The sequence below is a fragment of the Plecotus auritus genome, assembly GCF_963455305.1.
Source record: "Plecotus auritus genome assembly, chromosome: 5".
NCBI lineage: Eukaryota > Metazoa > Chordata > Mammalia > Chiroptera > Vespertilionidae > Plecotus > Plecotus auritus.
In genome coordinates, this window is record NC_137776.1 from 95198775 (window position 1) to 95226486 (window position 27712).

Below are 27712 nucleotides of genomic sequence, written 5' to 3' on the forward strand. Positions count from 1 at the left end.
AAAAAAAAGCTGGGGTAGCAATACTTATATCTGACAAATTAGATCTCAAACTGAAGGACATAACAAGAGATAAGGAAGGCCACTTCATAATACTAAAGGGAGCAATCCAACAAGAAGAAATAACTCTGGTAAACATATATGCACCCAATACAGGAGCACCCAAATACATAAAAAAACTCCTGGAGGATATCAAGGGAGAGATTGACAGCAATACAATCATAGTAGGAGACTTCAATACCCCACTATCACCATTGGACAAATCCTCTAAACAAAAAATAAGCAAAGAAACATCAATCCTAAATGACTCACTAGACCAGATGGAATTAATTGACATCTTCAGAACATTTCACCCCAAAGCCACAGAATATACATTCTTCTCAAGTGCACATGAGTCATTTTCAAAGATAGACCATATGTTGGGACATAGGCAAAGTCTCTTCAAATTCAAGAAGATAGAAATCATATCAAGCATCTTCTCAGACCACAGTGGCATAAAACTGGAAATAAACTACAATAAAAACAACCCAAAGAAATCAAACACATGGAGACTAAACAGCATGCTATTAAACCATGACTGGGTTACCAGAGAGATCAAAGAAGAAATAAAAATCATCATGATAACAAATGACAATGAAAACACTACAATCCAAAATCTATGGGACACAGCGAAAGCAGTCTTGAGAGGGAAGTTCATAGCTCTACAAGCCTACTGCAAAAAACAAGAAACAGGGGTAATAAATTACCTAACCCAACAACTCAAAGAGTTAGAAAAAGAGCAACAAGAAAAGCCCAGTGTAAGCAGAAGGAAGGAAATAATAAAGATCAGAGCACAGATAAACGACATAGAGACCAAAGAAACAATACAAAAGATCAACAAAACCAAGAGCTGGTTCTTTGAAAGGATAAACAAGATTGAAGAACCTCTAGCCAGGCTCACCAAGAAGCAAAGAGAGAGGACCCAAATAAACAAAATCAGAAATGAAAGAGGTGAAATAACAACAGATCCCGCCGAAATACAAAGGATTGTTAAAAAATACTACGAACAACTCTATTCCAACAAACTGGACAACCTGGAGGAAATGGACATATTCCTAGAAAAATATAACCTTCCGAAACTCAATCAGGAAGAATCTAAACAGCTCAATATGCCAGTAACTATGGAAGAAATTGAAGCAGTCATCAAAGAGCTTCCGGCAAACAAAAGCCCGGGGCCAGACGGCTTCACAGGAGAGTTTTACCAAACATTCAAGGAAGAACTAAAACCTATCCTCCTCAGACTATTCCAAAAAATTCAAGAGGAAGGAACACTTCCAAGCTCCTTCTATGAAGCCAGCATTACCCTAATACCAAAACCAGATAAAGACAACACAATGAAAGAGAATTACAGGCCAATATCCCTCATGAATGTAGATGCCAAAATCCTCAACAAAATTCTAGCAAATCGGATCCAGCAGTACATCAGAAAGATCATACACCATGACCAAGTAGGGTTTATCCCAGGAATGCAAGGATGGTTCAATATCCGAAAATCAATAAATGTGATACATCACATAAACAAATTGAAAGATAAAAATCACATAGTCATATCAATTGATGCAGAAAAAGCATTTGACAAAATCCAACACCCTTTCTTGATAAAAACTCTCAACACGGTGGGAATAGAAGGATCATACCTCAACATAATAAAAGCTATATATGATAAACCCACAGCTAACATCATACTCAATGGGCAAAAACTAAAACCATTTCCCCTAAGAACAGGAACAAGACAAGGATGCCCACTCTCACCACTCCTGTTTGACATAGTACTGGAAGTATTAGCCATTGCAATTAGACAAGAAGAAGAAATAAAAGGCATCCAAATTGGAAAAGAAGAAGTAAAGCTTTCCTTATTTGCAGATGACATGATATTGTACATAAAAAACCCGAAAGACTCTATCAAAAAACTAACAGACTTAATAAATGAATTCGGCAAGGCAGCAGGATACAAAATTAACGCCAAGAAATCTATGGCATTTCTATACACCAACAGTGAACTTACAGAAAGAGAGACTAAAAAAGCAATCCCATTTTCCATCGCACCAAAAAAATTAAGATACTTAGGAATAAACCTAACCAAGGAGGTAAAAGACCTATATGCGGAAAACTACAGGACACTGAAAAAAGAGATAGAGGAAGATGTAAACAGATGGAAGAACATACCATGTTCATGGATTGGTAGAATCAACATCATCAAAATGTCCATACTACCCAAAGCAATCTATAGATTCAATGCACTCCCCATTAAAATACCAACAGCATATTTCACAGACCTAGAAAGAACTCTCCAAAAATTCATCTGGAATAAAAAAAGACCCCGAATAGCCACAGCAATCCTGAGAAAGAAGAATAAAGTAGGAAGGATCTCAATACCAGATTTCAAGCTGTATTACAAACCACTGTCCTCAAAACAGCCTGGTACTGGCATAAGAACAGACATATAGATCAATGGAATAGAATAGAGAATCCAGATATTGACCCAAACCAATATGCGCAATTAATATTTGACAAAGGAGGCATGAGCATACCATGGAGTCAAGACAGTCTCTTCAATAAATGGTGTTGGGAAAATTGGACAGATACATGCAAAAAAATGAAACTAGATCACCAACTTACACCATACACAAAAATAAACTCAAAATGGATACAGGACTTAAATATAAGACGGGAAACCATAAAAATACTAGAGGAATCCACAGGCAGCAAAATCTCAGACATATGCCGAAAGAACTTTTTCAGTGATACTGCCCCTAGGGCAATGGAAGCCAAAGAGAAAATAAACAAATGGGACTACATCAAAATAAAAAGCTTTTACACAGCAAAAGAAACCATCAACAAAACAACAAGAAACCCCACTGTATGGGAGAACATATTTGCAAATGGTATCACTGATAAAGGTTTAATTTCCAACATCTACAGGCAGCTTATACAACTTAATAAAAGGAAGATAAATGATCCAATAAAAAAATGGGCAACGGACCTAAATAGAATCTTTTCGAAAGAAGACAGAAGGAAGGCCAAGAGACACATGAAAACATGCTCAAAGTCACTTATTATCCGAGAGATGCAAATCAAAACGACAATGCGATACCATCTCACACCTGTCAGAATGGCTATCATCAACAAATCAACAAACGACAAGTGTTGGCGAGGATGCGGAGAAAAAGGAACCCTCGTGCACTGCTGGTGGGAATGCAGACTGGTGCAGCCACTGTGGAGAACAGTATGGAGTTTCCTCAAAAAACTGAAAATGGAACTCCCATTTGACCCAGTAATCCCACTCCTAGGAATATATCCTAAGAAACCAGAAACACCAATCAGAAAGGATATATGCACCCCTATGTTCATAGCAGCACAATTTACAATAGCTAAGATTTGGAAACAGCCTAGGTGGCCGTCAGCAGATGACTGGATCAGAAAACTATGGTACATCTACACAATGGAATACTATGCTGCCATAAAAAAGAAGGAATTACTACCATTTGTAGACACCTGGATGGAATTAGAGAACATTATGCTAAGTGAAATAAGCCAGTCAATGAAAGAAAAATACCACATGATCTCACTCATTTAGGGATAATGAAAAACATTATAAACTGATGAACCAAAAGATAGTTACAGAGGCAGTAAAGCATCAAACAGAGTGTCTAATTACAGCGGTAAGGTTAGGGAGAGGTGGGGGAAATAGGAGATCAACTGAAGGACTTGTATGCATGCATATAAGAGTAACCAACGGATGCAAAACATTGGGGGGTGAGGGCAGGTATGGGAGTGGGGTGGGGGGGGCAATGGTAAGATATGTGCACATATAATACCTTAATAAAAATTTGAAAAAAACAAAACAAAAAAAAAACAAGCAACTAACCATGCAATAAGACTGAGACCTGGGCAACGCATACTTACAGGTCTTAAGAATGATTACTATAGAAAACTGTGGTACATCTGCACAATGGAATACTAAGTTGCTATAAAAGAGAAGGAACTCTTACCATTTGCAACAGTATGGATGGAACTGGAGAGCATTATGCTAAGCGAAATAAGCCAGTCAGAGAAAGATAAATATCACATGATCTCACTCATTTGTGGAATATAATGAACAACATAAACTGATGAACAAAAATAGAACCAGAGTCACAGAAGCATTGAACACACGGTCCAACCTATGAGGGAAGGCAGGGGGTGAGGGGGTAAGAGATCAACCAAAGGACTTGCATGCATGCATATGAGCATAACCAATGGACACAGACAGGGGTTGGGGGGTGAGGGCATGTGCTGGGGGGTGGGGGCAGCCGGGGAGTGGTCCATGGGGGAAAAAGGAGATTTATGTAATACTTTAAGCAATAAAGAATTTAAATAAAAAAAAAATAAAAATAAATCATTTGAATATTCAAATGGATGGGAAGCATAAGGTGAAACTGGTAGGAGAGTCATGTTCCTCTGTACACTGTGGGTGGGTAGGAAGTTGGTAAAGATTTTAAACAATATGGGTTGAGTCAAAAAAAATCTATTTTTGTAATTGTTTTTGGCAGTAAAAACTTCAAGCCTAAATTTAACATGATAGAATCTTAAACTATGATGAATTTATTTAACATTTAAATGATGTGTTGATGCTTATAAGTAAATATATTAAATAATTTTAATAAAAAATTAAAGATAGAAAATATTTAATGAAAAAATATTAACCATAAAAAGCAAGATATAAAGCTGTCAATAAAATACAGTCTATGATATATAAAATATGTACTTAAAAATGAAAATAAAATATATATACATGAGAACAGTGTTTTTTTCTTTGGCTGTTTGGGTGTTCTGCATATTCCAAATATTTTTCAGGAATATATATATATATATATGTATATATATATATATATACACACACACACACACCAGAGACCCTGTGCATGGCGGGGGGAGGTGTGTCCCTCAGCCCAGCCTGCACCCTCTCCAATCTGAGACCCCTCGAGGGATGTCCGACTGCCCGGGATTGGGCCTAAACGGGCAGTCGGACATCCCTCTCACAATCCAGGACTGCTGGTTCCCAACTGCTCACCTGCCTGCCTTCCTGATTACCCCTAACCGCTTCTGCTTGCCAGCCTGACTGATGCCTAACTGCTCCCCTGCCAGCCTGTTTGCCTCTACTGCCCTCCCCTGCAGGCCTGGTCCTCCACAACTGCTCTCCTCTGCAGGCCTGGGTCCCTCCCAACTGCCCTTCCCTTCAGGCCCGGTCAACCCCAACATCCCTCCTCTAACGGCCTGGTCACCCTTAACTTCCCTCCCCTGGAGGCTTGATTGCCCACAACTGCCCTCCCTTGAAGGCCTGGTCCTTCCCAACTGCCTTCCCCTGCTGGCCATCTTGTGGTGGCCATCTTGTGTCCACATGGGGACAGGATCTTTGACCACATAGGGGCAGCCATCTTGAGTGTTGGAGTGACAGTCAATTTGCATATTACTCTTTTATTAGATAGGATAGAGGCCTGGTGCACAGGTGGGGGCCAGCTGGTTTGCCCTGAAGGGTGTCCTGGATCAAAGTGTGGGTACCCTTGGGGTGTGGGATGGGGTGGGAGAGGGGCCTGTGGTGGTTTGCAGGCCGGCCACGCCCCCTGGCGACCCAAGTGGAGGCCCTGGTATCTGGGACTTATTTATCTTCTATAATTGAAACTTTGTAGCCTTGAGTAGAGCCAAGCCTCCTACTTGCTCAGTAGCTGCTGCCATTTTTGTTGGGATTTATCTTCTAGAATTGAAGCTTTGTAGCCTTGAGTGGAGGCCTGGGCCTGCCAGGGTGTGTGGAAAGCTTGGCTTCCTCCATTGCTGGGGAAACCCAAACCTCCTGCTGGCTCCGTGGCCGCAGCCATCTTGGTTGGGGTTAATTTGCATCCTCGCTCCTGATTGGCTGGTCGGCATGGCTTGTGGGTGTAGTAGAGTGATGGTTAATTTTCCTATTGTTGTTTATTAGATAGGATATATATATCTGGGACCCCTCGAGAGATAACCGGCAGTCGGACATCCCTCTCACAATCCGGTACCACTGGATCCTAACTGCTCGCCTGCCTGGTCGCACCTAACCACTCCACCTGCCTGCCTGATTGCCCCTAACTGCCTCTGCTTGCCTGCCTGATCGCCCCCTAACTGGTCCCTTTCCAGCCTGGTGTCCTGCTAACTGCCCCCTTGCTGACCTGGTCATCCCCTAACTGTTCCCCTTCCAGCCTGGTCACCCACTAACTGCCCCCCTGCCAGCCTGGCTGCCCCCTAACTGCCCCACCTGCTGGCCTGGCTGCCACCTAACTGCTCCCCTGCTGCCCTGATCACCCCTAACTGCTTGTTCTCCTGCCAGCCTGATCACCCTTAACTGCCTCTGCCTTGGCCCCTGCCACTGTGGCATTGTCCGGAAGGAAGTTGGGTGTCCAGAAGATGACCAGTCGACCCGGACTAATTAGCATATTACCCTTTTATTAGTATAGATATATATGTTTTAGCATTCTAAAGTAGTTTTTAATAACTTCAAGTAATGATTTCCTTATATGAGCTGATGAAACAGGTCACCTTCAAAGTTATAACACTGATTTAAAGCAGAATAATTTTCAGAGAGGATGACCATTTTATTGTTATTTTATTTTTTTAAATTTTAAGTCACATTATTTCTCATATGACCTTGAAACTATTTCAGTTTTTTCAAAGAAAGAGAGGAAGTAACTCCTCTGGATGCTAATAACTTGGAAATAATTTTTCTGGGGTATTGAGGAACATATGATGTAGAAGCAGGTGATGTGAATGTCAGGCTGGTCAATGGCAGTGGAAGACAGCAGGAGTGCTCTGAGAGAAGACATGATAAGTCAGTGCTTTTTCAAATAATGTCTTCCATCAAGGCAAAGTATAATTTATCACAGAGCAGGCTCCAGAGATGAAACATGATCCCAGGGACAAGCTGAAGAGATTATAGGCTTCACTAGACACTAGGGAGTATTCGCTGAGCAATTTTCATGAGCTTCTGGGTCATAGGAAGGTAAGACAAAGGTTGTTAGACGTCTGTGTGTGTGTGTGTGTGTGTGTGTGTGTGTGTGTGTGTGTGTGACTTCAGGTGTGAATGTGTCTCTATTGTCATCTGTACACTTATACTTATCTCTGAGTGCATTTCTTTGGCTTCAGAGCTGCAAGAAATAAACAGTTATGCTCCAATGAGGTGAATGACTGAGAGAGGGAGACAGAAGGTAATAAACTTCCCCCACCCCCACTGTTACTTAGTATGCTTGTTATTCCAAGTCCACTGGGTAATGTCTTTTTTAAAGGCTGCATTTTATAGGAGCACATAATTTAAGCAAATCTGGTCTAGAATCGGTCATTAAATTCCCTCAAATAAATGGGATGAATAAGTTTTGTAACATCTTTAACCCAAAACTCACTTCATAATTTATACAGTTTTTGAGTAAACTAATCTTCAGACTCAGGTGGTAGAACATGAGCTCTCTCCAATCTACTTTTATTATTGGCTGGGATCATAGAATGCAAACTGTGTGTGATTCATCCATTGTCTGCTCAAGATGACAAATAAATACTCGTTTGCATGCCTTCTTCAGTCAAATGGAGGAGTAGAAATTTTTCTTAATAATAGGTCCAACTTTTTGAGTACTTACTGTGGACTTTGTATTGTGCAAAATACAGAGTCAATCTTCACAATAACACTTGGATTTTGATTCTATAACTGTCCCTATTTTACATCTTTAATTTTATTTAACATCATTTAAGATATTTAAGAGAGAGCATGGGTTGGGGACTAGGAACCTAAGCAGTTCATCGCCCATTATGTTCCTCTGGTGCTGCCAGGAGCAGTGAGCTGAGAAGACTGTGCTGCTTCCCTCGAGACTGTTCAGCAATATTAGCTGTAATTGTAAACGCTTTGTATCGGCCATCTCCCACCCAGTGCCTGATTTCCATTATTCGGAGACAAAGGCACAGAAGTGAATTGACATGGTCAGTTAGCTCCAAAGCCAATCTGTAACCAGAGTTCTACTATAACTATTTTATATTGTCTTCTCTTCTATTGAACTCAAAGTACATTAATATGAATATTTTTACTATGCTCTTTTCTTAAATAAAAAAAAATCATTTTAAATTCTACAACAAAATAAATTGGTGAGACCCCAGCCAACTCCTAGACAATCATATTACTTCCCTTGCTTCTGGGAGAGGTGATGTAACAATCAGAAAGCATCATTTATTATGAAGTGGAAGGTATGAAATTAATAATTCTCGGGAAACTAGCAGGGAAATATTTTCTTATTTACATAGTAACACCCATTACAGGTAGTGTACACACATTTCAATGGGCCATTCACTTCCTGAGAGTTTATTATATTGTGGTACATTAGCATAGGATGAAAGATTTGAGGAAGAATAGGGAGGTGTTTTTATGTCTATTTTAAGCTGTTAGTTTTACTGCATTTCTTGATGTGGAAGATCATCTTATAGTCAAATAAAGCTATAAAGACTAAATCCAATTATCCCCATGGAGCAGCTGCTCAATCTCTAGGGAGTGGGCAGGTCCTGCAAGGAGGGAATGACAGATTGCATGGGGGATGCTGCTACTGCAGCCGCTGGATGGGCTGGAGCTGGACGCAGCCCAGCCTGTGCTCCCTGGAGCCTTGCATCACATTTTGTAATGTATGGGCATTACCATACATGCACAGCATTGTGTTGGCTCCTGAGTCTCCCACTAACTCTGAAATCGCCAGGCCTGGGAGAGCATCTGTGAGCACTGGAAAAGGACCAAAATACCATCTCTTTAAAGGTCCTCACTTAGCACAGAGGTGATTCAGGGACTTGGAGCAAAGCTGACTTTGTAGCTGATACTGTGTCTTGGGGAAACTTTAAGACCGACTAGGGAAATAAAAGACGTTGTACTTGTAATTAAGACCGCAAACCATTTCTTCCCACATGGAATTCTAAAGTAGGGGGGAAGACTTGGGTATACGTGTGTGTGTGTGTGTTTGCGCGCGTGTGTGTGTGTGTGTTTGTGTGTGTGTGTGTGTGTGTGTGTATGTAGTGATCTAAAGTCTCACTTAACCAAGGTGATAAAAGTAATATGGAAGAAAAACATGTTTGTTTGTTTTTCCACTTAAATTATGAAGATTAAAACTAAAGGTTGTCTACCTATATAGTAAAACAGTTTTCTTGGGATTTTTTTGCAAGTACATTAGTACTAAATGGAGTCTTTGTGCCTCCTAATAATAATACCACCAATTAGGCTCTGAGGAATAAAGTATGCTAGCAGAGTTTTAGGAAACTTTGCAAGTGCTAGGGTAGTTTAAACTCAGCAAAACATTTATTACATTTTTAGTTAATGATTCTCACAAAAAAAAGGTAAGTTTGCCAATACTTAGAAATTCATGTTTTTTTTCCTTGTCTTTCCTTATTTCTCCTTTTTCTGCATCACAGACTCAGTGACTTATCTAATATATCTAATTAAAAATTTCTAATGCATAATATCTATGGATACTTCCCTTGGGAATGTTGCCACAGGGACTCAATTGACAGCTGAACTCAGGCATTGGAGGAGGAGGAGCCCAGGTGCTGGGCAGTGACAGTGAGAAATGTTTGCTCAGCTCCTTGTTTTCCAAATTGCCCTGCCAGCTCCTAGCAATGCAGCAGGCACTGCAGCAGTCCAGTCCCTGCATCAGGCAGAGCTTCCCTGCCTTCCCAACTGAGGGTCAGGACAGTCACCTAAGCTACACTTCAAGCGAGTGAGATCCACTGCATTGGCAGGTGGAGCTTATAAGATGTCTCCTGGGCATAACATTGGGGGATGGATGGGTATAGTATGCATGACATGGCTCCAGTCTCCTGGCCTAGACTCAGGGGAAGAGTCATTAGCAAGCTAGTGCTTAGCTTCATGAGGAGAGGGGAGTCTAAGCACATGTGGTGGGAGAGTTTTCCGGAGCCAAGGACTGGACCAGCATCTCCTAGAATCACTGGCAGGGAACTAAACCCTTTAGCATCATCAACACTCTTCAGAATAACAGTCAGACATTTGGCATAAACTTTTTAAGATGCTGACAACTTTAACCTAAGTGTGATTTCCCCCAAATAACCTTGCCTCACACCCTGGAATCCAATGGGCATATTAACAAATGTGCTAACTTATGGAATCCCAAAATAGAAATTTCAGTTAGAGTTTATACTTATCAAAAGAAAGCAAAAACACTTAAAGGTCATGTAAATCTCAGTTTGATCAGATAGCCCAGTGACCATATTGCAAAGAGAATACGTTTTTTCCTGTCAATGACAGGATGGTCCACGCTTGTCCTGGGTTTTAGATGCATGTCTGTTAAGGAACTTCTGCTTCTGGGAAGAGGAAATAATGTGATTTTCCTTATTTCTACCACAAAGTACAACTAAAAATCTCTACACATTATATGTAAGAGACAACTAAATATATGAAGAGTGGAGAGAAGAAAGTCAGTATATGTAAGTGTTTTGAGGCCCAAAGAACAAGAGGATGAGTTCCCTAGGTTTTCTTTTGACCTTATGTATCCAAACTTGTAGCTGAAGAAGCTAGCAACCCAGAGACCAGCTGGTGCAGAACAAAATCTACATTAGAAGTCTGTTGTCTGTAATCAAAGGAACAGGAAAAGGAAGCATTGTGCCTCAGAAACCTTCACACAATAATTGTTCGATGCCAGCCAAGCACCACAAACACCCCACCACCACCGCCAGGCTACCCCACGGCGCCCAGAGCTCCCAGCCAGGTGTCAGGGAAGACTAAGTAGGGAGCCTGGACTTCAACCCTTGCAGACGTAGGAAGCCTCTCCTGTGGGACCAGTGGATACCACATGTCAAGTACAGGACTCGGCAGTAAGGAGGGACCCCACCCAGTTCCTGCAGGGATGGCATCAGAGAAGGCTCAGAGGCAGACCAGGACTTTTACTTCAGCCCAGTGATAACAAGGAGAGACAATTATCATACACAGAAAAGAGCATTATGTATTGATAAAGTGGCCAATCCACAAGGAAGAGACAATATTTACTGTTCCCACCGAACCACAGAACAGTAAAACATATGACCCCAAACTGACAGAACTTGAAGGAGAAATCAACAAATCTGCAGGTATAGCTGGAAATAGCATTAGTGAGCACCAACCATGTACAAGGCACCTGCTAGGCATTGTAAATGCCCCAGTGACAAAGAAAAATACAGCCCTGTTCTTCAGGAAACTCACCATCTACTGGAGAGGAGAAATATTTAGTAATTAAAATTTATTTCACTTGCTGAATGGGAATCTCAAAACACCAAAAGTTTAACCTCTCGTTCAAAATGCCTTATTTTAAGTATCAACAATAACAATTCAATAGAATATCTGGTTCTGTTGTTTCATTTCCCACAGGTAATACAGTCTATATTGGATTGGCCCAATGTAGACTGTAAAACTTACCCCAGCTGCCACAGAAATCATAGCTGGAAATATGAAATTCTCCAGGCACCTCTAATGCCTTGGTTTCTCCCAATAAAGCAATTCACACTGATAGTCCCTGCATCTCTTCCCCTCTCCATGGAGGTGAACGGGGCCTCCAAAAGGATTATAAACATACTAGAGGCCCAATGCATGAATTCGTGCACAGGTGGGGTCTGGCCGGCCTGCCCGGATCAGGGCTGATTTTGTTAAGCCAGCCAGGGGGAGGGGACACATGAGATTGGCTGGCCTGCCCCACCCCCAATCAGGGCCAATTGAGTGTAGAGACGGGCAGTTGGCTGGCCGGCTCCACCACCTCTTCCAACTCCCAGTCGAGTTCCCGGTCGAGGGGACAATTTGCATATTAGCCTTTTATTATATAGGATGGTGAAGAGGTGCCAAGGGTGGGATGTGTAAAGGGTTAGAAACCACCAAGCCAAAAAGATGCCAACTTACCACGGTGTAAATCTGATGCTTCCTCCTTTTAGCCAGGTCAATTATGTTGATTCCATTGTAGTAGAGATTTTCCATGCATCCCTGGAAGTTTTTCTTTAAAAAGGTCCCAGGTTTGCCTGGTACTGGAATTCCTCCAAAACTAAGCTTTATGAGAAGAAAAAAAGAAAAAAAAAAAAAACATAGAACACCTTAGTTACAGTCTCTGAAGAAACAGGAAAGAAAAGTGGGTGAATTTCTGTAGATTCAGCTGTAGGCATGAGCAAATGTAATTATAGCTGCCACTTGATTACCCATTTAAAGGACACTGATTAGCCCACGTAAAAATAACTATAATTGATTGCTTTTAAATAACTATGAAACTATTCACTTCCTTTCGGAACCTTTTTAACACTAAATAAAACAATTTATAGAAAGGAAAAAAATAAAAGAAAATCAACATTTTTTTTATATTTATCTCTGATGCAAATCTCAGAGAGGATGTGGCCAAACTAAAGCCAAGGGACCAACAAAATATTCCTCTAATCAGCTACAGAGATACTTACTATAAAACCTGCATTTACACCAGAAAATCTTGTGCACAGTTGTTCACAGTATGTTCGGTAAACATGAAAAATAGAAAACTTCAAATAGCCCATAAAGCCCCCCCGCAAAAGCTTTTTAAAGAAAACCATCAAGAATCAATAGGATGGGATCTCACATGTAGTTGTCAATAGTGGTATTAAACAATTGTTATAAAATAGAAAATGAGAAGAATAATTATTAAAAAATGGAAGAGTTGCTGAAACCGGTTTGGCTCAGTGGATAGAGCGTTGGCCTGCGGACTGAAGGGTCCCAGGTTCGATTCCGGTCAAGGGCATGTACCTTGGTTGCGGGCACACCCCCAGTGGGAGGTGTGCAGGAGGCAGCTGATCGATGTTTCTCTCTCATCGATGTTTCTAGCTCTCTATCCCTCTCCCTCTCTGTAAAATACCAATAAAATATATTAAAAAAAATAAAAATAAATGGAAGAGTTATAATTGGATGTAAAGTATGAGGTCAACAATAAGAAATGGTGCTTACCATATGAGTTGGAGGGAACACACCAAAACTGTTATAGTAGTTATCTCTGGAAAGAAAATGGGATACTAGTGTTCCTTGCCACTTTCCTTTCTAATAAGAATTACTACAAATTACTTTTGTAATGAAAATATTATTTAAAAACAAATCTGACCTCTTATAAATAGTCTGCTTATTATACAAAAGAATAAAGTTAATTTCTGGAATCATGTTTCTCCCAACACCATTTGAGGAGAAGCCCTATTTTTCCCCACTGGTGTGGCAAGTTGTCTTCATCATACGTATAGACGATATTGATGTCTGTGGGTGTTTTGAGAGAATGTATGCTCCCAATCAGAATGTCTCCTTAGATGAATAGCTAAGTGATATACCCAAGGCTACTGTTAAATGTCTATTTTCCCCCATTAGTTCAACACTATTTAAAAAAATGTTTCTTTATACATGTAATATACAATAAAGGTTATTTATCCTATTGCCCACTTTTACTTAATATTGCTTTACTCTGTTAAGAGAATTATTTGATATACTTACTCATTTTATTTTAAAATTTCATTTCAGAATAATTTTATTTAAAATAGCTTGTTGAAATTTTTATTAAGAATTTATTATATTCATTAACACATTGACTTGGAGAAGAATGGATATTTTTTTTTTATTTTATTGATATTTTACAGAGAGGAAGAGAGAGGGATAGAGAGCTAGAAACATCGATGAGAGAGAAACATCGATCAGCTGCCTCCTGCACACCTCCCACTGGGGATGTGCCCGCAACCAAGGTACATGCCCTTGACCGGAATCGAACACAGGACCCTTCAGTCCGCAGGCCGATGCTCTATCCACTGAGCCAAACCGGTTTCGGCAAGAATGGATATTTTTGAAATATTTCATATTCCTGTCCCAAAACCCAGTGCCTTTTCTATTTTTAAAATATTTTGGTAAGGCCCTGTACCTAAGGTTGATATTTTCTTATCCTAGTTCACATATTCACCATTAATTAAGTCCTGTGAATTTTATTATTTAGAAAATTTTCATTATAAATTAATTATTGTAATGAATTAAACATTTTATTATATAAGTTAATTACCAATGTTATTGTTTTCTTTATCCAGATACTTTATATCCTATCTAATAAAAGAGTAATAGCAAATTGACTGTCACTCCAAGACACAAGATGACCACCCCCATGTGGTCAAAGATAACTGCCCCCATGTGGACACAAGATGGCCACCACAAGATGGCCTGCAGGGGAGGGCAGTCATAGATAGTTAGGGGTGACCATGCCAGCAGAGGAGGGCAGTTGGGGGGACCAGAAAAGCATGGGAGGGCAGTTAGGGGTGACCAGGCCAGCAGAGGAGGGCAGTTGGGGGAGACCAGACTTACAGGGGAGGACAGTTGGGGCAGACCAGGCTAGCAAGGGAGGGCAGTTGAGGGGGACCCAGGCCTGCAGGGGAGGACAGTTGTGGGTGATCAGGCCAGCAGGGAGGGCAGTTAGGGGTGACCAGGCCAGCAGAGGAGGGCAGTTGGGGGAGGAACAAGCCTGTAGGGGAGGGCAGTTGGGGGGGACCAGGCCTGCAGGGGAGGACAGCTGGGGGGGACCAGGCCTGCAGGGGAGGACAGTTGGGGGGGACCAGAACAGCAGGTAAGGGCCGTGGGGGGGGGGCAAGGCTTGCAGTGGAGGACAGTTGTGGGGTACCAGGCCTGCAAGGGAGGGCAGTTTTGGGTGATCAGGCCAGCAGGGAAGGCAGTTATGGGTGACTGGGCATTCAGAGGAGGGCAGTTGGGGGAGACCAGGCCAGCAGGGGAAGGCAGTTGGGGGAGACCAGGTCTGCAGGGGAGGGCAGTTGGGAGGGACCAGGCCTTCAGGGGAGGGCAGTTAAGGGTGACCAGGGAGCAGGGGAGGGAAGTTTGGGGCAACCACGCCGACAGGGGAGGACAGTTAGGGGTGACCAGACTGGCAGAGGAGGGCAGTAAGGGGCAATCGGGCTGGCTGGGGAGCAGTTACGCATTGATCAGGCTGGCAGGGGGGTGGTTAGGGGGTGATCAGGCTGGCAGGCAGAAGCGGTTAGGGGCAATCAGGCAGACAGGTGAGCGGTTGGGAACCAGCAGTCCTGGATTGTGAGAGGGATGTCCAACTGCCCATTTGCGGCCGAGCCCGATGGGTGGTTGGACATCCCTCAAGGGGTCCCAGGTTGTAGAGGGTACAGGCTGGGCTGAGGGACAACCCTCCCCCATGCACAAATTTAATGCACTGGGCCTCTAGTTAAATAATATAATTATCATTGAATTTTTGAGGTAATTATCATATGTCATATTAAAAATATTTTACTCTTGCTAGTGATGTCAGAAGAATGGTGGTGTAAGGCTGCGTCTATCCTCTTCCCCTAACATTTCAACAAAATAACCACCTATAATTTAACAAAGAAGTCCCTGCTCAACAGGGATGCACGCCTGAGAGACCTGCACATTAGAACAACTAAGGTGGGCTCCTTGGGATAAGCGGGAGATTAGAAGAGAGAGGAGCCGAACATGGCTACAGCACAGCAGTGTGTCTGCAGCATAACTGGGAACTGGCAGCAGCAGTTAAGGGCACTTTCCTCAGCTGGTTGGGATAAACAGAGAGCTAACCTGGCAGGTGGCTGGCTGTTGGAGTAGTCACTGAAGTGGCAGCATTGTGTGGTCATGCATACAGTGAGAGAGTGACTGAACCTTGGAGGCACATTGTAAATGGGATCTGAGTTGCATGAGTGAGCTGAAAGTCAGCAGACACCCTCCCCCACAGAGTTGCTCCCCACAGCTGTGCGTGGCTCCAGGCTTTCAGGCAAAGAAAATAAATAGCAGAGCACTGCCACTGATTAGACTCCTAAATCTCGCTTCTCATTGCCCTTGGAGTTGGCTCCAGCAGTGTATCATCTCCAGTTCAAGAACTGTTGCAGTAGAAACACAGTTTCCCTCTGTGACTGAACCCCAGGAGGGGTGCTTGGAGGTCAAGGGTCTCCATTACTGTGAGGGAAAAACAAACCTCACCCCCAAGCAGCAGAAGTGGTACAGCCCTACAGAAGACACATAGGTTCAAAACTGTGAGGCCACAGAGGATAAAAATCTTGCAATTTAGCACCATCAACTGGAACAGAGTAGAAAGACCTCCTCAGAGATAAATGGGAAAACAAAGGAGAACAGCGAATGCCATGAACAACGATCACCAGAAAGAAAATTAAAAATCCTCAGAAAACAGGCTGGAACACATGGAATTATGTGAGTTGAATGACAGAGATTTCAAGATTGAAGTTCTGAAAATACTTAATGAGATGAGAGAAAACACTGACAGGCAATTAAACACACTCAGAAAACAAATAAATGAACAAAATGAGTATTTCTCAAAAAAAATTTGAAAAAAGAATATGGCAGAAATCCTGGAAATGAACCAGGCAATTAAAGAAATTAAGAGTGGGCTGATGAGCTTAGAAAACAGAACCAACCAATTAGAGGAAAGAACTAGTGATATTAAAGATAGGAATCAAGAAATGATGCAGAGGGAAGAAGAGATAAACCTGAGAATAAAGAAATATGTAATAGCCCTACAAGCCCTCTCTGATTATATAAAAAATAAAATAAAATAAATAGCATCAGAATCATAGGCATAGTGGAGGAGGAAGAGAGAGAGTATAGAATGTATAGTCTATTAAAAAAAATTTCTGGAGGATATCAAGGGAGAGATTGACAGCAGTACAATCATAGTAGGGGACTTTAATACCCCACTATCACCATTGGACAAATCCTCTAAACAAAAAATAAGCAAAGAAACATCAATCCTAAATGACTCACTAAGTCAGATGGAATTAATTGAGATCTTCAGAACATTTCACCCCAAAGCCACAGAATATACATTCTTCTCAAGTGCACATGAGTCATTTTCAAAGATAGACCATATATTGGGTCACAGGCGAAGTCTCTTCAAATTCAAGAAGACAGAAATCATATCAAGCATCTTCTCCGATCGCAAACAATGGCATAAAACTGGAAATAAACTACAATTAAAACAATCCAATAAAAACCAAACACCTGGAGACTAAATAGCATGCTATTAAACAATGACTGGGTTACCAGAGAGATCAAAGAAGAAATAAAAAACATCATATCAACAAACAACAAGGAAAACACAACAATCCAAAATCTATGGGACACAGCGAAATCAGTCTTGAGAGGGAAGTTCATAGCTCTACAAGCCTACTGCAAAAAACAAGAAACAATGGTAATAAATTACCTAACCCTACAACTCAAAGAGTTAGAAAGAGAGCAACAAGAAAAGCCCAGTGTAAGCAGAAGGAAGGCAATAATAAATATTAGAGCAGAGATAAATGACATAGAGACCAAATAAACAATACAAAGATCAACAAAACCAAGAGTTGGTTCTTTGAAAGGATAAACAAGATTGATGAACCTTTAGCCAGGCTCACCAAGAAGCAAAGAGAGAGGACCCAAATAAACAAAATCAGAAATGAAAGAGGAGAAATTACAACAGAACTCCCAGAAATACAAAGGATTGTTAAAAAATACTATGAACAACTCTATTCCAAAAAAATGGACAACCTGGAGGAGATGGACATATTCCTAGAAAAATACAAGCTTCCAAAACTCAATCAGGAAGAATCTAAAAATCTCAATAAGCCAATAACTATGGAAGAAATTGAAGCAGTCATTAAAAAGCTTCCAGCAAACAAAAACCTGAGACCAGACAGCTTCACAGGGGAGTTTTACCAAACATTCAAGGGAGAACTTAAACCTATCCTCCTCAGACTACTCCAAAAAATTCAAGAGGAAGGAACACTTCCAAGCTCATTCTATGAAGCCAGCATCACCCTAATACCAAAACCAGATAAATACAACACAATGAAAGAGAATTACAGGCCAATATCCCTCATGAACATAGATGCCAAAATCCTCAACAAAATTCTAGCAAATCAGATCCAGCAGTACATCAAAAAGATCATACACCATGACCAAGTAGGATTTATCCCAGGAATGCAAGGATGGTACAATATCCACAAATCAATAAACATGATACATCACATTAACAAATTGAGATATAAAAACCACATAGTCATATCAATTGATGCAGAAAAAGCATTTGACAAAATCCAACACCCATTTTTGATAAAATCTCTCAGCAAGGTGGGAATAGAAGGATCATACCTCAACATAATAAAAGCTATATATTACAAACCCACAACCAACATCATACTCAAAGGGAAAGAACTAAAACCATTTCCCCTAAGAACAGGAACAAGACAGGGATGCCCACTCTCACCACTCCTGTTTGACATGGTACTGGAAGTATTAGCCATTGCAATTATACAATAAGAAGAAATAAAAGGCATTCAAATTGGAAAAGAAGAAGTAAAACTGTCCCTATTCGCAGATGACATGATATTGTACATAAAAATCCCGAAAGACTCCATCAAAAAACTATTAAACTTAATAAATGAACTCAGCAATGTAGCAGGATACAAAATTAATGCCAAGAAATCTATGGCATTTCTATACACCAATAGTGAACTTACAGAAAGAGAGACTAAAAAAGCAATCCCATTTACCATCGCACCAAAAAGATTAAGATACCTAGGAATAAACTTAACTAAGGAGGTAAAAGACTTATATGTGGAAAACTACAGCACACTGAAAAAAGAGATAGAGAAAGACATAAACAGATGGAATAAAATACCATGTTCATGAATTGGTAGAATCAACATCATTAAAATGTCCATACTACCCAAAGCAATCTATAGATTCAATGCACTCTCCATTAAAATACCAATGGTATATTGCACAGACCTAGAAAGAACTCTCCAAAAATTCATCTGGTATAAAAATAGACCCCAAATAGCTACAGCAATCCTGAGAAAGAAGAATAAAGTAGGAGGGATCTCAATACCAGATCTCAAGCTGTATTACAAAGCCACTGTTCTCAACACAGCCTGGTACTGGCACAAGAACAGACATATAGACCAATGGAATAGAATAGAGAACCCAGATGTCGACCCAAACCATTATGCTCAATTAATATTTGACAAAGGAGGCATGAACATACAATGGTGTCAAGACAGTCTCTTCAATAAATGGTGTTGGGAAAATTGGACAGATACATGAAAAAAAAAGTGAAACTAGACCACCAACTTACACCATACACAAAAATAAACTCAAAATGGATAAAGGACTTAAACATAAGACAGGAAACCATAAAAATACTAGAGGAATCCACAGGCAGCGAAATCTCAGATATATGTCGAAGCAATTTCTTCACGATACTGCTCCTAGGGCAATGGAAACTAAAGAGAAAATAAACAAATGGGACTACATCAAGATAAAAAGCTTTTGCACATCAAAAGAAACCATCAAGAAAACAACAAGAAAACCCACCTTATGGGAGAACATATTTGCAAATGTAATCACTGATAAAGGTTTAATCTCCAACATTTACAGGGAAGTCATACAACTTAATAAAAGGATTATAAACGATCCAATACAAAAATGGGCAACGGACCTAAATAGATACTTTTTGAAAGAAGACAGAAAGAAGGCCAAGAGACATATGAAAACATGCTAAAAGTCACTAATTATCCAAGAGATGCAAATCAAAACGACATTGCAGTACCAGCACACACCTGTCAGAATGGCAATCAACAAATCAACAAATGACAAGTGCTGGCGAGGATGCGGAGAAAAAGGAACCCTCCTGCACTGCTGGTGGGAATGCAGACTGGTGCAACCACTGCGGAGAACAGTATGGCGTTTCCTCAAAAAACTAAAACTAGAACTCCTATTTGACCCAGTAATTCCACTTCAAGAAACTAGAAGCACCAATCAGAAAGGATATATGTGCCCCTATGTTCATAGCAGCACAATTCACCATAGCTAAGATTTGGAAACAGCCTAAATGCCCATCAGCAGATGAGTGGATTAGAAAACTATGGTACATCTACACAATGGAATACTACTCTGCTATAAAAAAGAAGGAATTATTACCATTTGCAGCAGCATGGGTGGACCTGGAGAGCATTATGTTAAGTGAAATAAGCCAGGCAATGAAAGAAAAATACCACATGATCTCACTCATTTATGGAAAATAAAAAACATTATAACCTGATGAACAAAAAGATAGATACAGAGGCAGTAAAGCATTGAACAAACTGTCAAATTACAGTGGGAAGGTTGGGGAGTGTTGGGGAGGGGGGAAAAGAGATCAACCGAAGGACTTGTATGCATGCATATAAGCACAACTAATGGATACAAGACACTGGGGTGGGGGTGGGATGAGGGCATGCGACAGGGGGTACAGAAGGCTGCGGGAAAGTCAATGGGGAAGAAAGGAGATATATGCACTACTACGTGTAATACTTTAAACAATACACACACACACAAAACACACACACACACACAAATAGTGGATGAGAACTTCCGAAATCTATCAAAAGAACTAGATACTCTAATCCAAGAAGCAAACAGAACACCTAGTTATGTCAATCCAAAGAGGCCCTCTCCAAGGAACTTGGTAATGAAGCTGTCAAAAAATTAGTGACAAAGAATAAATCCTCAAAGCATCCAGGGAAAAGAAGCAAGTGGCCTACAAAGGAAAACCCATCAGAATTACACCAGACTTCTCAGAAGAAACTCTAGAAGCCAGAAGAGAGTGGAACCAAATATTCAAATGTTTAAAAGAGGGAAATTACCAGCCATACATAGTATATCCAACAAAATTATCATTTAAACATGAAGGAGAAATACGAATATTCCAAGACATGCACATGTTAAGGGATTTTATTACTAGAAAACCTCCATTGCAGGAAATACTCAAGGGAGTTATTCTACCTGAAACAAAGAACACAAGATCATAACACTGTAAGTGAGATTGCCAAAAACTCACAGCATAAATAGGGATAATATGTGATAATAAAAACATACAAGAAGAAGAGGGATAGGTATGGACAGGCAAAAAAAAAAAAAAGATAAAGATCAGATGTACTCAAAAGGGAAAAAAAAAAACTATGGTATATACGCAACTTCACTTTTTATAAAACTAATGGCAAGCACACACAGAAATTCCCCAAATAAGACATATAACTTAAAAAAAGAGTAAAGATGTATGGAATACCACCAAACAAAAACAATAGATAGATGCATAAAGGAAAAGAACCAATGGAGGCACAGAGTTACCAGAAAACAAAAGATAAAATGGCTACAGGAAATCCTCATAAATCAATAATTACCCTAAATGTAAATGGTCTAAATTCACCAGTAAAGAGGCATAGAGTAGCAGAGTGGATGAAAAAATAAAACCCAACAGTATTCTGCCTACAAAAGACACATCTAAACCACAGAGACAAAGGTAGATTCAAAGTAAAAGGGTGGAAAATTATTCTCCAAGCAAGTATCATCCCCAAAAAAGAAGGTATAGCTATACTTATAGCTGACAAAAGAGATCTCAAGATAACAAATACAGCAAGAGACAAAGATCAACATGTTATAATGATAAAGGGAATACTACATCAAGAAAACATAACACATCTTAATATATATGCACCCAACCAGGGAGCACCAAAATATATTAAACAGCTAGTCACAGAACTAAAGGAAGAAACAGATCAAAACACAATTATAGTTGGAGACCTAAATACTCCATTGACAGCTCTAGACAGATTAACGAAACAAAAAATCAGTAAAGAAGTATCAGCCTTAAATGAAACACTAGACCAAATGGACATAATTGATATTTACAGAACATTTCATCCCAGAACATCAGACTATACATTATTCTCGAATGCACATGGAACATTCTCAAGGATAGGCCATATGTTGGGTCACAGAACAAGCATCAACAAATACAAAAAGATTGAAATTATTCCAAGTATATTTTCTGACCACAATGCTATGAAATTAGAAATTAACTGCAAAAAGGAGGTTAAAAAACAACAACCTACAAATAAGTGGAGATTAAACAACATACTACTAAAAAATGACTGGGTCAAAGAAAAAATAAAAGATGAAAGCAAAAGATATATAGAGACAAATGAAAATGATAACACAACATATCAAAACTTCTGGGATGCAGCGAAAGCTGAAATAAGAGGGAAGTTTATATCACTACAGGCCTATCTCTTTATTTGAAACAAGAAAAATTTCAAATAAACAATCTAACATCACACCTTAAAAGACTAGAGAAAGAACAAAAACAACCCAGAGTTAGCAGAAGAAAGGAAATAATAAAAATCAGAACAGAATTAAATAAAACAGAGAACAAAAAAAATATACAAAAAATCAATAAAACAAAGAACTGGTTCTTTGAAAATATTAATAAAATTGACAAAACCATGGTTTTGTCAATTTTATTAATATTTTCAAAGAACCAGGAAAAAAAGGAAAAATTGATTCCTTGATTCACTAAGGAAAAAAAGGAAAAAGACCCACATAAACAAAATCACAAATGAGAGAGGAGAAATCACCACAGATATCGCAGATATACAAAGGATCATATTAGAATATTATGAAAGCCTTTATGCCACCAAATTCAATAACCTAGAAGAAATGGAGAAGTTCCTAGAAATATATAACCTTCCTAGATGAAATCGTGAAGAACTGAAAAATCTAAATAGATCAGCAGTGAGGAAATTGAAACAAACACTAAAAACCTCCCAGAAAACAAAAGTCTAGGACCAGATGGCTTCACCAATGAATTCTACCAAACATTCAAGGAAGAATTAAAGCCTATTCTTTTCAAACTCTTCCAAAAAATTGAAGAAGAGGCAATACTTCTTAACACATTCTACAATACCAATATAACCCTAATACCAAAACCTGGCAAAGATAACACACACAAAAAAAGAAAACTGCAAACCGATATCCCTGATGAATACAGACACGAAAATCCTAAACAAAATACTAGCTAATTGAATACAACAGTGCATCCAAAAATCAATACATCAAGATCAAATGGCATTCATTCCAGAGGCACAAGGATGGTTCAACATTTGCAAATCAATCAACATAATACACCAAGTTAACAAAAGAAAGAATAAAAATCATATGATCTAATCAATAGATGCAGAAAAAGCATTTGCTAAGATACAACACCCATTTATGATTAAAACACTCAATAAAATAGGAATAGAAGGAAAATACCTCAACATAATAAAGGCCACATATATTAAACCCTCAGCCAATATCATACTCAATTGTGAAAAAAATGAAAGCTTTCCTCCTAAGATCAGGAACAAGACAAGGATATCCACTCTTACTCAAGATAGTACTGGAAACACTAGCCAGAGCAATAAGGAAAGAGAAAGAAATAAAAGGCATCCAAATAGGGAAGGAAGAAGTCAAACTGTCACTTTTTGTGGACGACATGATGCTGTATATAGAAAACCAAAAAACTACTGAAAACAATAAACAAATATAGTCAAGTTGCAGTATACAAAATCAGTGTGCAAATTCCATTGCCTTCCTGTATACCAACAACAAAACTTCAGAAAAATAAATGGAGAAAACAATTTCTTTTGCAATCACAACCAAAAGAATAAAATACTGAGGAATAAACTTATCAAAGAACATGAAAGACCTATATACTGAAAATTACAAGGCATTATTAAAAGAGATTGAAAAAGACACAAAGGAATGGAAAAATATCCCATGTTCATGGATTGGAAGAATCAACATAGTTAAAAGGGCCATTTTACCCAAAGCAATATACAGATTTAATGCAATCCCCATCAAAATCCCAATGTCATTTTTAAAGAAATAGAATGAGAAATCATCAGATTTGTATGGAACCACAAAAGACCCAGAATAGCCACAGCAATCCTGAAAAAAAAGAACAATGCTGGAAATTTCATACTACCTGACTTTACAATATACTACATAGCTATGAAAATCAAAACAGTATGGTATTGCCAGATAAACAGATACACAGATCAATGTAACAGAACAGTTAGCCCAGCTATAATACCACATGTATATGGACAGGTAATTTTTGAGAAAGGAGCCAAAAACACACATTGGAGTAAAAATAGTCTCTTCAATAAATGGTGCTGGGAAAACTGAAAAGCCATATGCAAACAAATTAAACTGGATTTCAGTTTGTCCCTATGTACAAAAATTAATTCAAAATAGATCAAAGACTTAAACATAAGACCAGAAACTATAAGTTACATAGACAAAAATACAGGTACCTGGGTGGTAGTGAACATTTTAGGGACTTGACCCCAAAGGCAAGGGAGGTAAAGGAAAAAATAAATGAATGGGACTATATCGGACTGAAGAGCTTCTGCACAGCCAAAGAAACAAACAACAAAACAAACAGGCAGCCAACCAGATGGGAGATGATATTTGCAAACCGTAGCTCTGACAAAGGTTTAATTTCCAAAATATATAAAGAACTGGTAAAACTCAACACCAAACCAATAAACAATCCAATCAAAAAGTGGGCAGAGGACCTGAAAATACACCTCTCCCAAGAAGACATACAAACTGCCAATAGATATATGAAAAGATGTTCAACCTCACTGGCAATCAGGGAAATGCAAATTGAAACAACAATGGGATACCACCTCACACCAGTTAGGGTGGCCATTATCAATAAGACAAGTGACAAGTTTTGGAGAGGTTGTGGAAAAAAGGGAACCATCATTCACTGGTGGTGGGAATGTAGACTGGTGCAACCACTATGGAAAGCAGTCTGGTGATTCCTTCCTCAAAAAATTAAAAATAGAGCTACCATACAACCCGAGAGTCCCACTCATGGGTATATACCAAAACAACTCGAAATCATTTATACGCAAAGATTATGCACCCCTATGTTCATTGCAGCTTTATTCACGGTGGCCAAGAGTTGGAAACAGCCAAAGTACCCTATGATAGAGGACTGGATAAAGAAGATGTGGTACAATACACAATGGGGTACTACAAAGCCATGAGGAAGATGAAATAGTGTCATTTACAACAACATGGATGGACCTTGAGAAAATTATGTGAAGTGAAATAAGTCAAAGAGAAAAAGCTAAGAACTATATGATTTCACTCATATGTGGAATATAAAATTGAAACTTACGAACACCAACAGCACAGTGGTGGTTTCCAGAGGGAGGAGGTGGGGGGAGAAAGGGATTCTAATATGAAGTGATAGGAGAAGATTTTACTTTGGATGGTGGGCACATGGTCCTATAAACAGATTTTGTAAATTAGTAATCCACACATAAAACCTATATGTTCATGTTGACTAGTGTTACCCAAATAAAATAAAATAAACACTTTACTCTTGTATACTCAATTTTTATATATTTTGTTTTTTTGTTTGTTTCATTGACCTTGTCAAAACTTTCTAAAATCTAGTCAAAAAATTTAAGCATGGTATATAACTTTCAAAAAGGAGTGTACTTTTGGTATAGTTTCCAAGAAGATATAATACTGATTCTTACTCCATATCATATAAATAGGTCGCCTACTGCCATTTACACATAAATTGTTTATTTGTGTATTTATTTGTTAGTTTGAAATTAAAAATGAATGCTCAGTTTCATCCACTGGCTTTGCAGAAATCCATGTGACAGCATATAGGGTATTTTCTGTTCAATCTACTGATGAGTTGAGTTATGTTAATAGATCACAAATTAATAATGACCTTTGATTAATCCACACTTGTATTTCATTTACCTTAAAATATATGTGCTAATACTTAATGTAGTAAACAAGTTTAAGATCTAGTCTTTTTTTTTTCTTTTTTCGAGTATTTATGTGAAATCTAGATTTGTCTCTCAGAGAAACTAAGGGAGTTTTATCTTTGACTCTTTAAGAATGGCTCATGCCAAAACCGGTTTGGCTCAGTGGATAGAGCGTCAGCCTGCGGACTGAAAGGTCCCAGGTTCGATTCCGGTCAAGGGCACGTACCTTGGTTGCGGGCACATCCCCAGTAGGAGGTGTGCAGGAGGCAGCTGATCGATGTTTCTCTCTCATCGATGTTTCTAACTCTCTATCCCTCTCCTTTCCTCTCTGTAAAATATCAATAAAATATATAATAAAAAAAAAAAAAAAGAATGGCTCATAAATCTTGGGAAAGAAATACTCTGGAAAAAAAAAATCAGTGAACTTGTTACTTCTACAAATGTTTTGTAAAATATTTATTTGAACAAATCTTCCTTGTTGATTTATTGCAGAGTTCAAATATTTTCAATTTGAGTCATTTACATAAATAAAAATAAAACTTTGTTTAATAAATTGTTTGCATAAATCAAATATATAATGTACAAATATGATTAAATATTTGTTTCTCTTACTTATTGTTTGTTTAAAGACAATTTTTAGAGAAGTTTTAGGTTAATAGCAAAATAAGAGGCAGGTTCAGAGGTGGCCTTTACAATCTCTAACCTCACACATGCACAACCTTGATTTTGAAGGACATCCCTCACTGGAGCAGTACATTTGTTATTATTGGTGAACTTACATTGATCCATTATAATCACCCAAAGCCCACAGTACACATCATAGTTCACTCTCAGTGTAGCACATTCCATGAGTTTGAACAAAGGTATAACGCCCTACAACCACCATTACTGCATCACACGGCATGTTTTCACTGAACTAAACATCCTCTGTGCTCTTCCAGTTTATCCTTCCCTGCTGAGCATTTATCTTGTTACTGTCTCCATCACTTTTTTCTTTCCTAAAATGTCATACTATTGTATGACATTCATATAGTGTGTAGCATTTTTATATTAGATTCTTCTACTTGGTAATATGGATTTAAGTTTTTTAAGCTATATCTTTTTATGGCATGATGGCTCCTTTTTTTAAAGTGCTGAATAATGTCACATTGACTGGATGTAACACGGTTTTTTCATACACCTACTAAAATACCTTTCATTGCTTCCAAATATGGCAGCTATGAATAAAGCTACAATAAACATCTGTGTACAAAAATTTGTATGGATTTAAGTTCTTATTAATTTCTATAATTTTAAATAAATAATGATAATTTTATTCTTCTCATTTTTATGTTGACCAGCTTCTTCAAATTGTAAAAAATGTTTTTTTGTTTTTTTTTTAATAATCCACTTAACTCAGTTGTGATTTTGAAAAATATTAGTCACAGGGCAATATCTTGAAAAGAGGGAGAGGAGAAAAGGCTATTTTAAAAGAGCTGAACATAGTGTTTGAAGGACTTGGGGTAGAGAGTTGTTAAAGTCAACTAAGACGAAGAATACTGTATATTACAAAATTGCAATTTCCCATCACATTGAGGAGGGCAAAGCTCTTTCTAGTCTGGATAGAGGATGCTTGGAGAAGGTTGGTGGAGACCAGGGTAGAGTGAGATAGAAGTGTGGATCTGGACTTTGGTTCTCTGTGGGAGATTGAAACCTGATAAGATTTGGGTGGCTAGAATGGAGGTCACAGATTTGGGAAATCACAGAGTTCTTTCTCCTCTGCTTCCCATAGAGTGATGGCTGTAAGCCTAATAGAGTTGCCTTCAGTTCTTTCTGGCTCCAGAGCAAAACTTCGCTGGAAGGAAGACAGATTAGCAATGGCCGAGGGAAGGTGGCAACATAGAAGTGTGTCAAGCTGCTTCTGAATGAACTGGCCACGCTGGCATAGTGGAAGGTAGGCTGCTGAGGACCCCGACCTGTGAGAGCAGGTCCCAGTCCCACCCCGCTGCCGCCATCCACCCCATTTGCTATGTGGCAA

The 27712-nt window shown here is 39.1% G+C and overlaps 1 protein-coding gene across 1 annotated transcript in view; it reads right to left on the bottom strand.

Annotated features, from left to right (window-relative positions):
- CNTNAP5 (contactin associated protein family member 5) overlaps positions 1–27712 on the bottom strand; it is an 886665-nt gene that overhangs the window by 429129 nt on the left and 429824 nt on the right. Inside the window, exon 7 of the mRNA XM_080671382.1 lies at positions 11936–12079. Coding sequence (XP_080527508.1) covers positions 11936–12079 — 144 coding nt within the window. The remainder of the gene's footprint in view (positions 1–11935; positions 12080–27712) is intronic.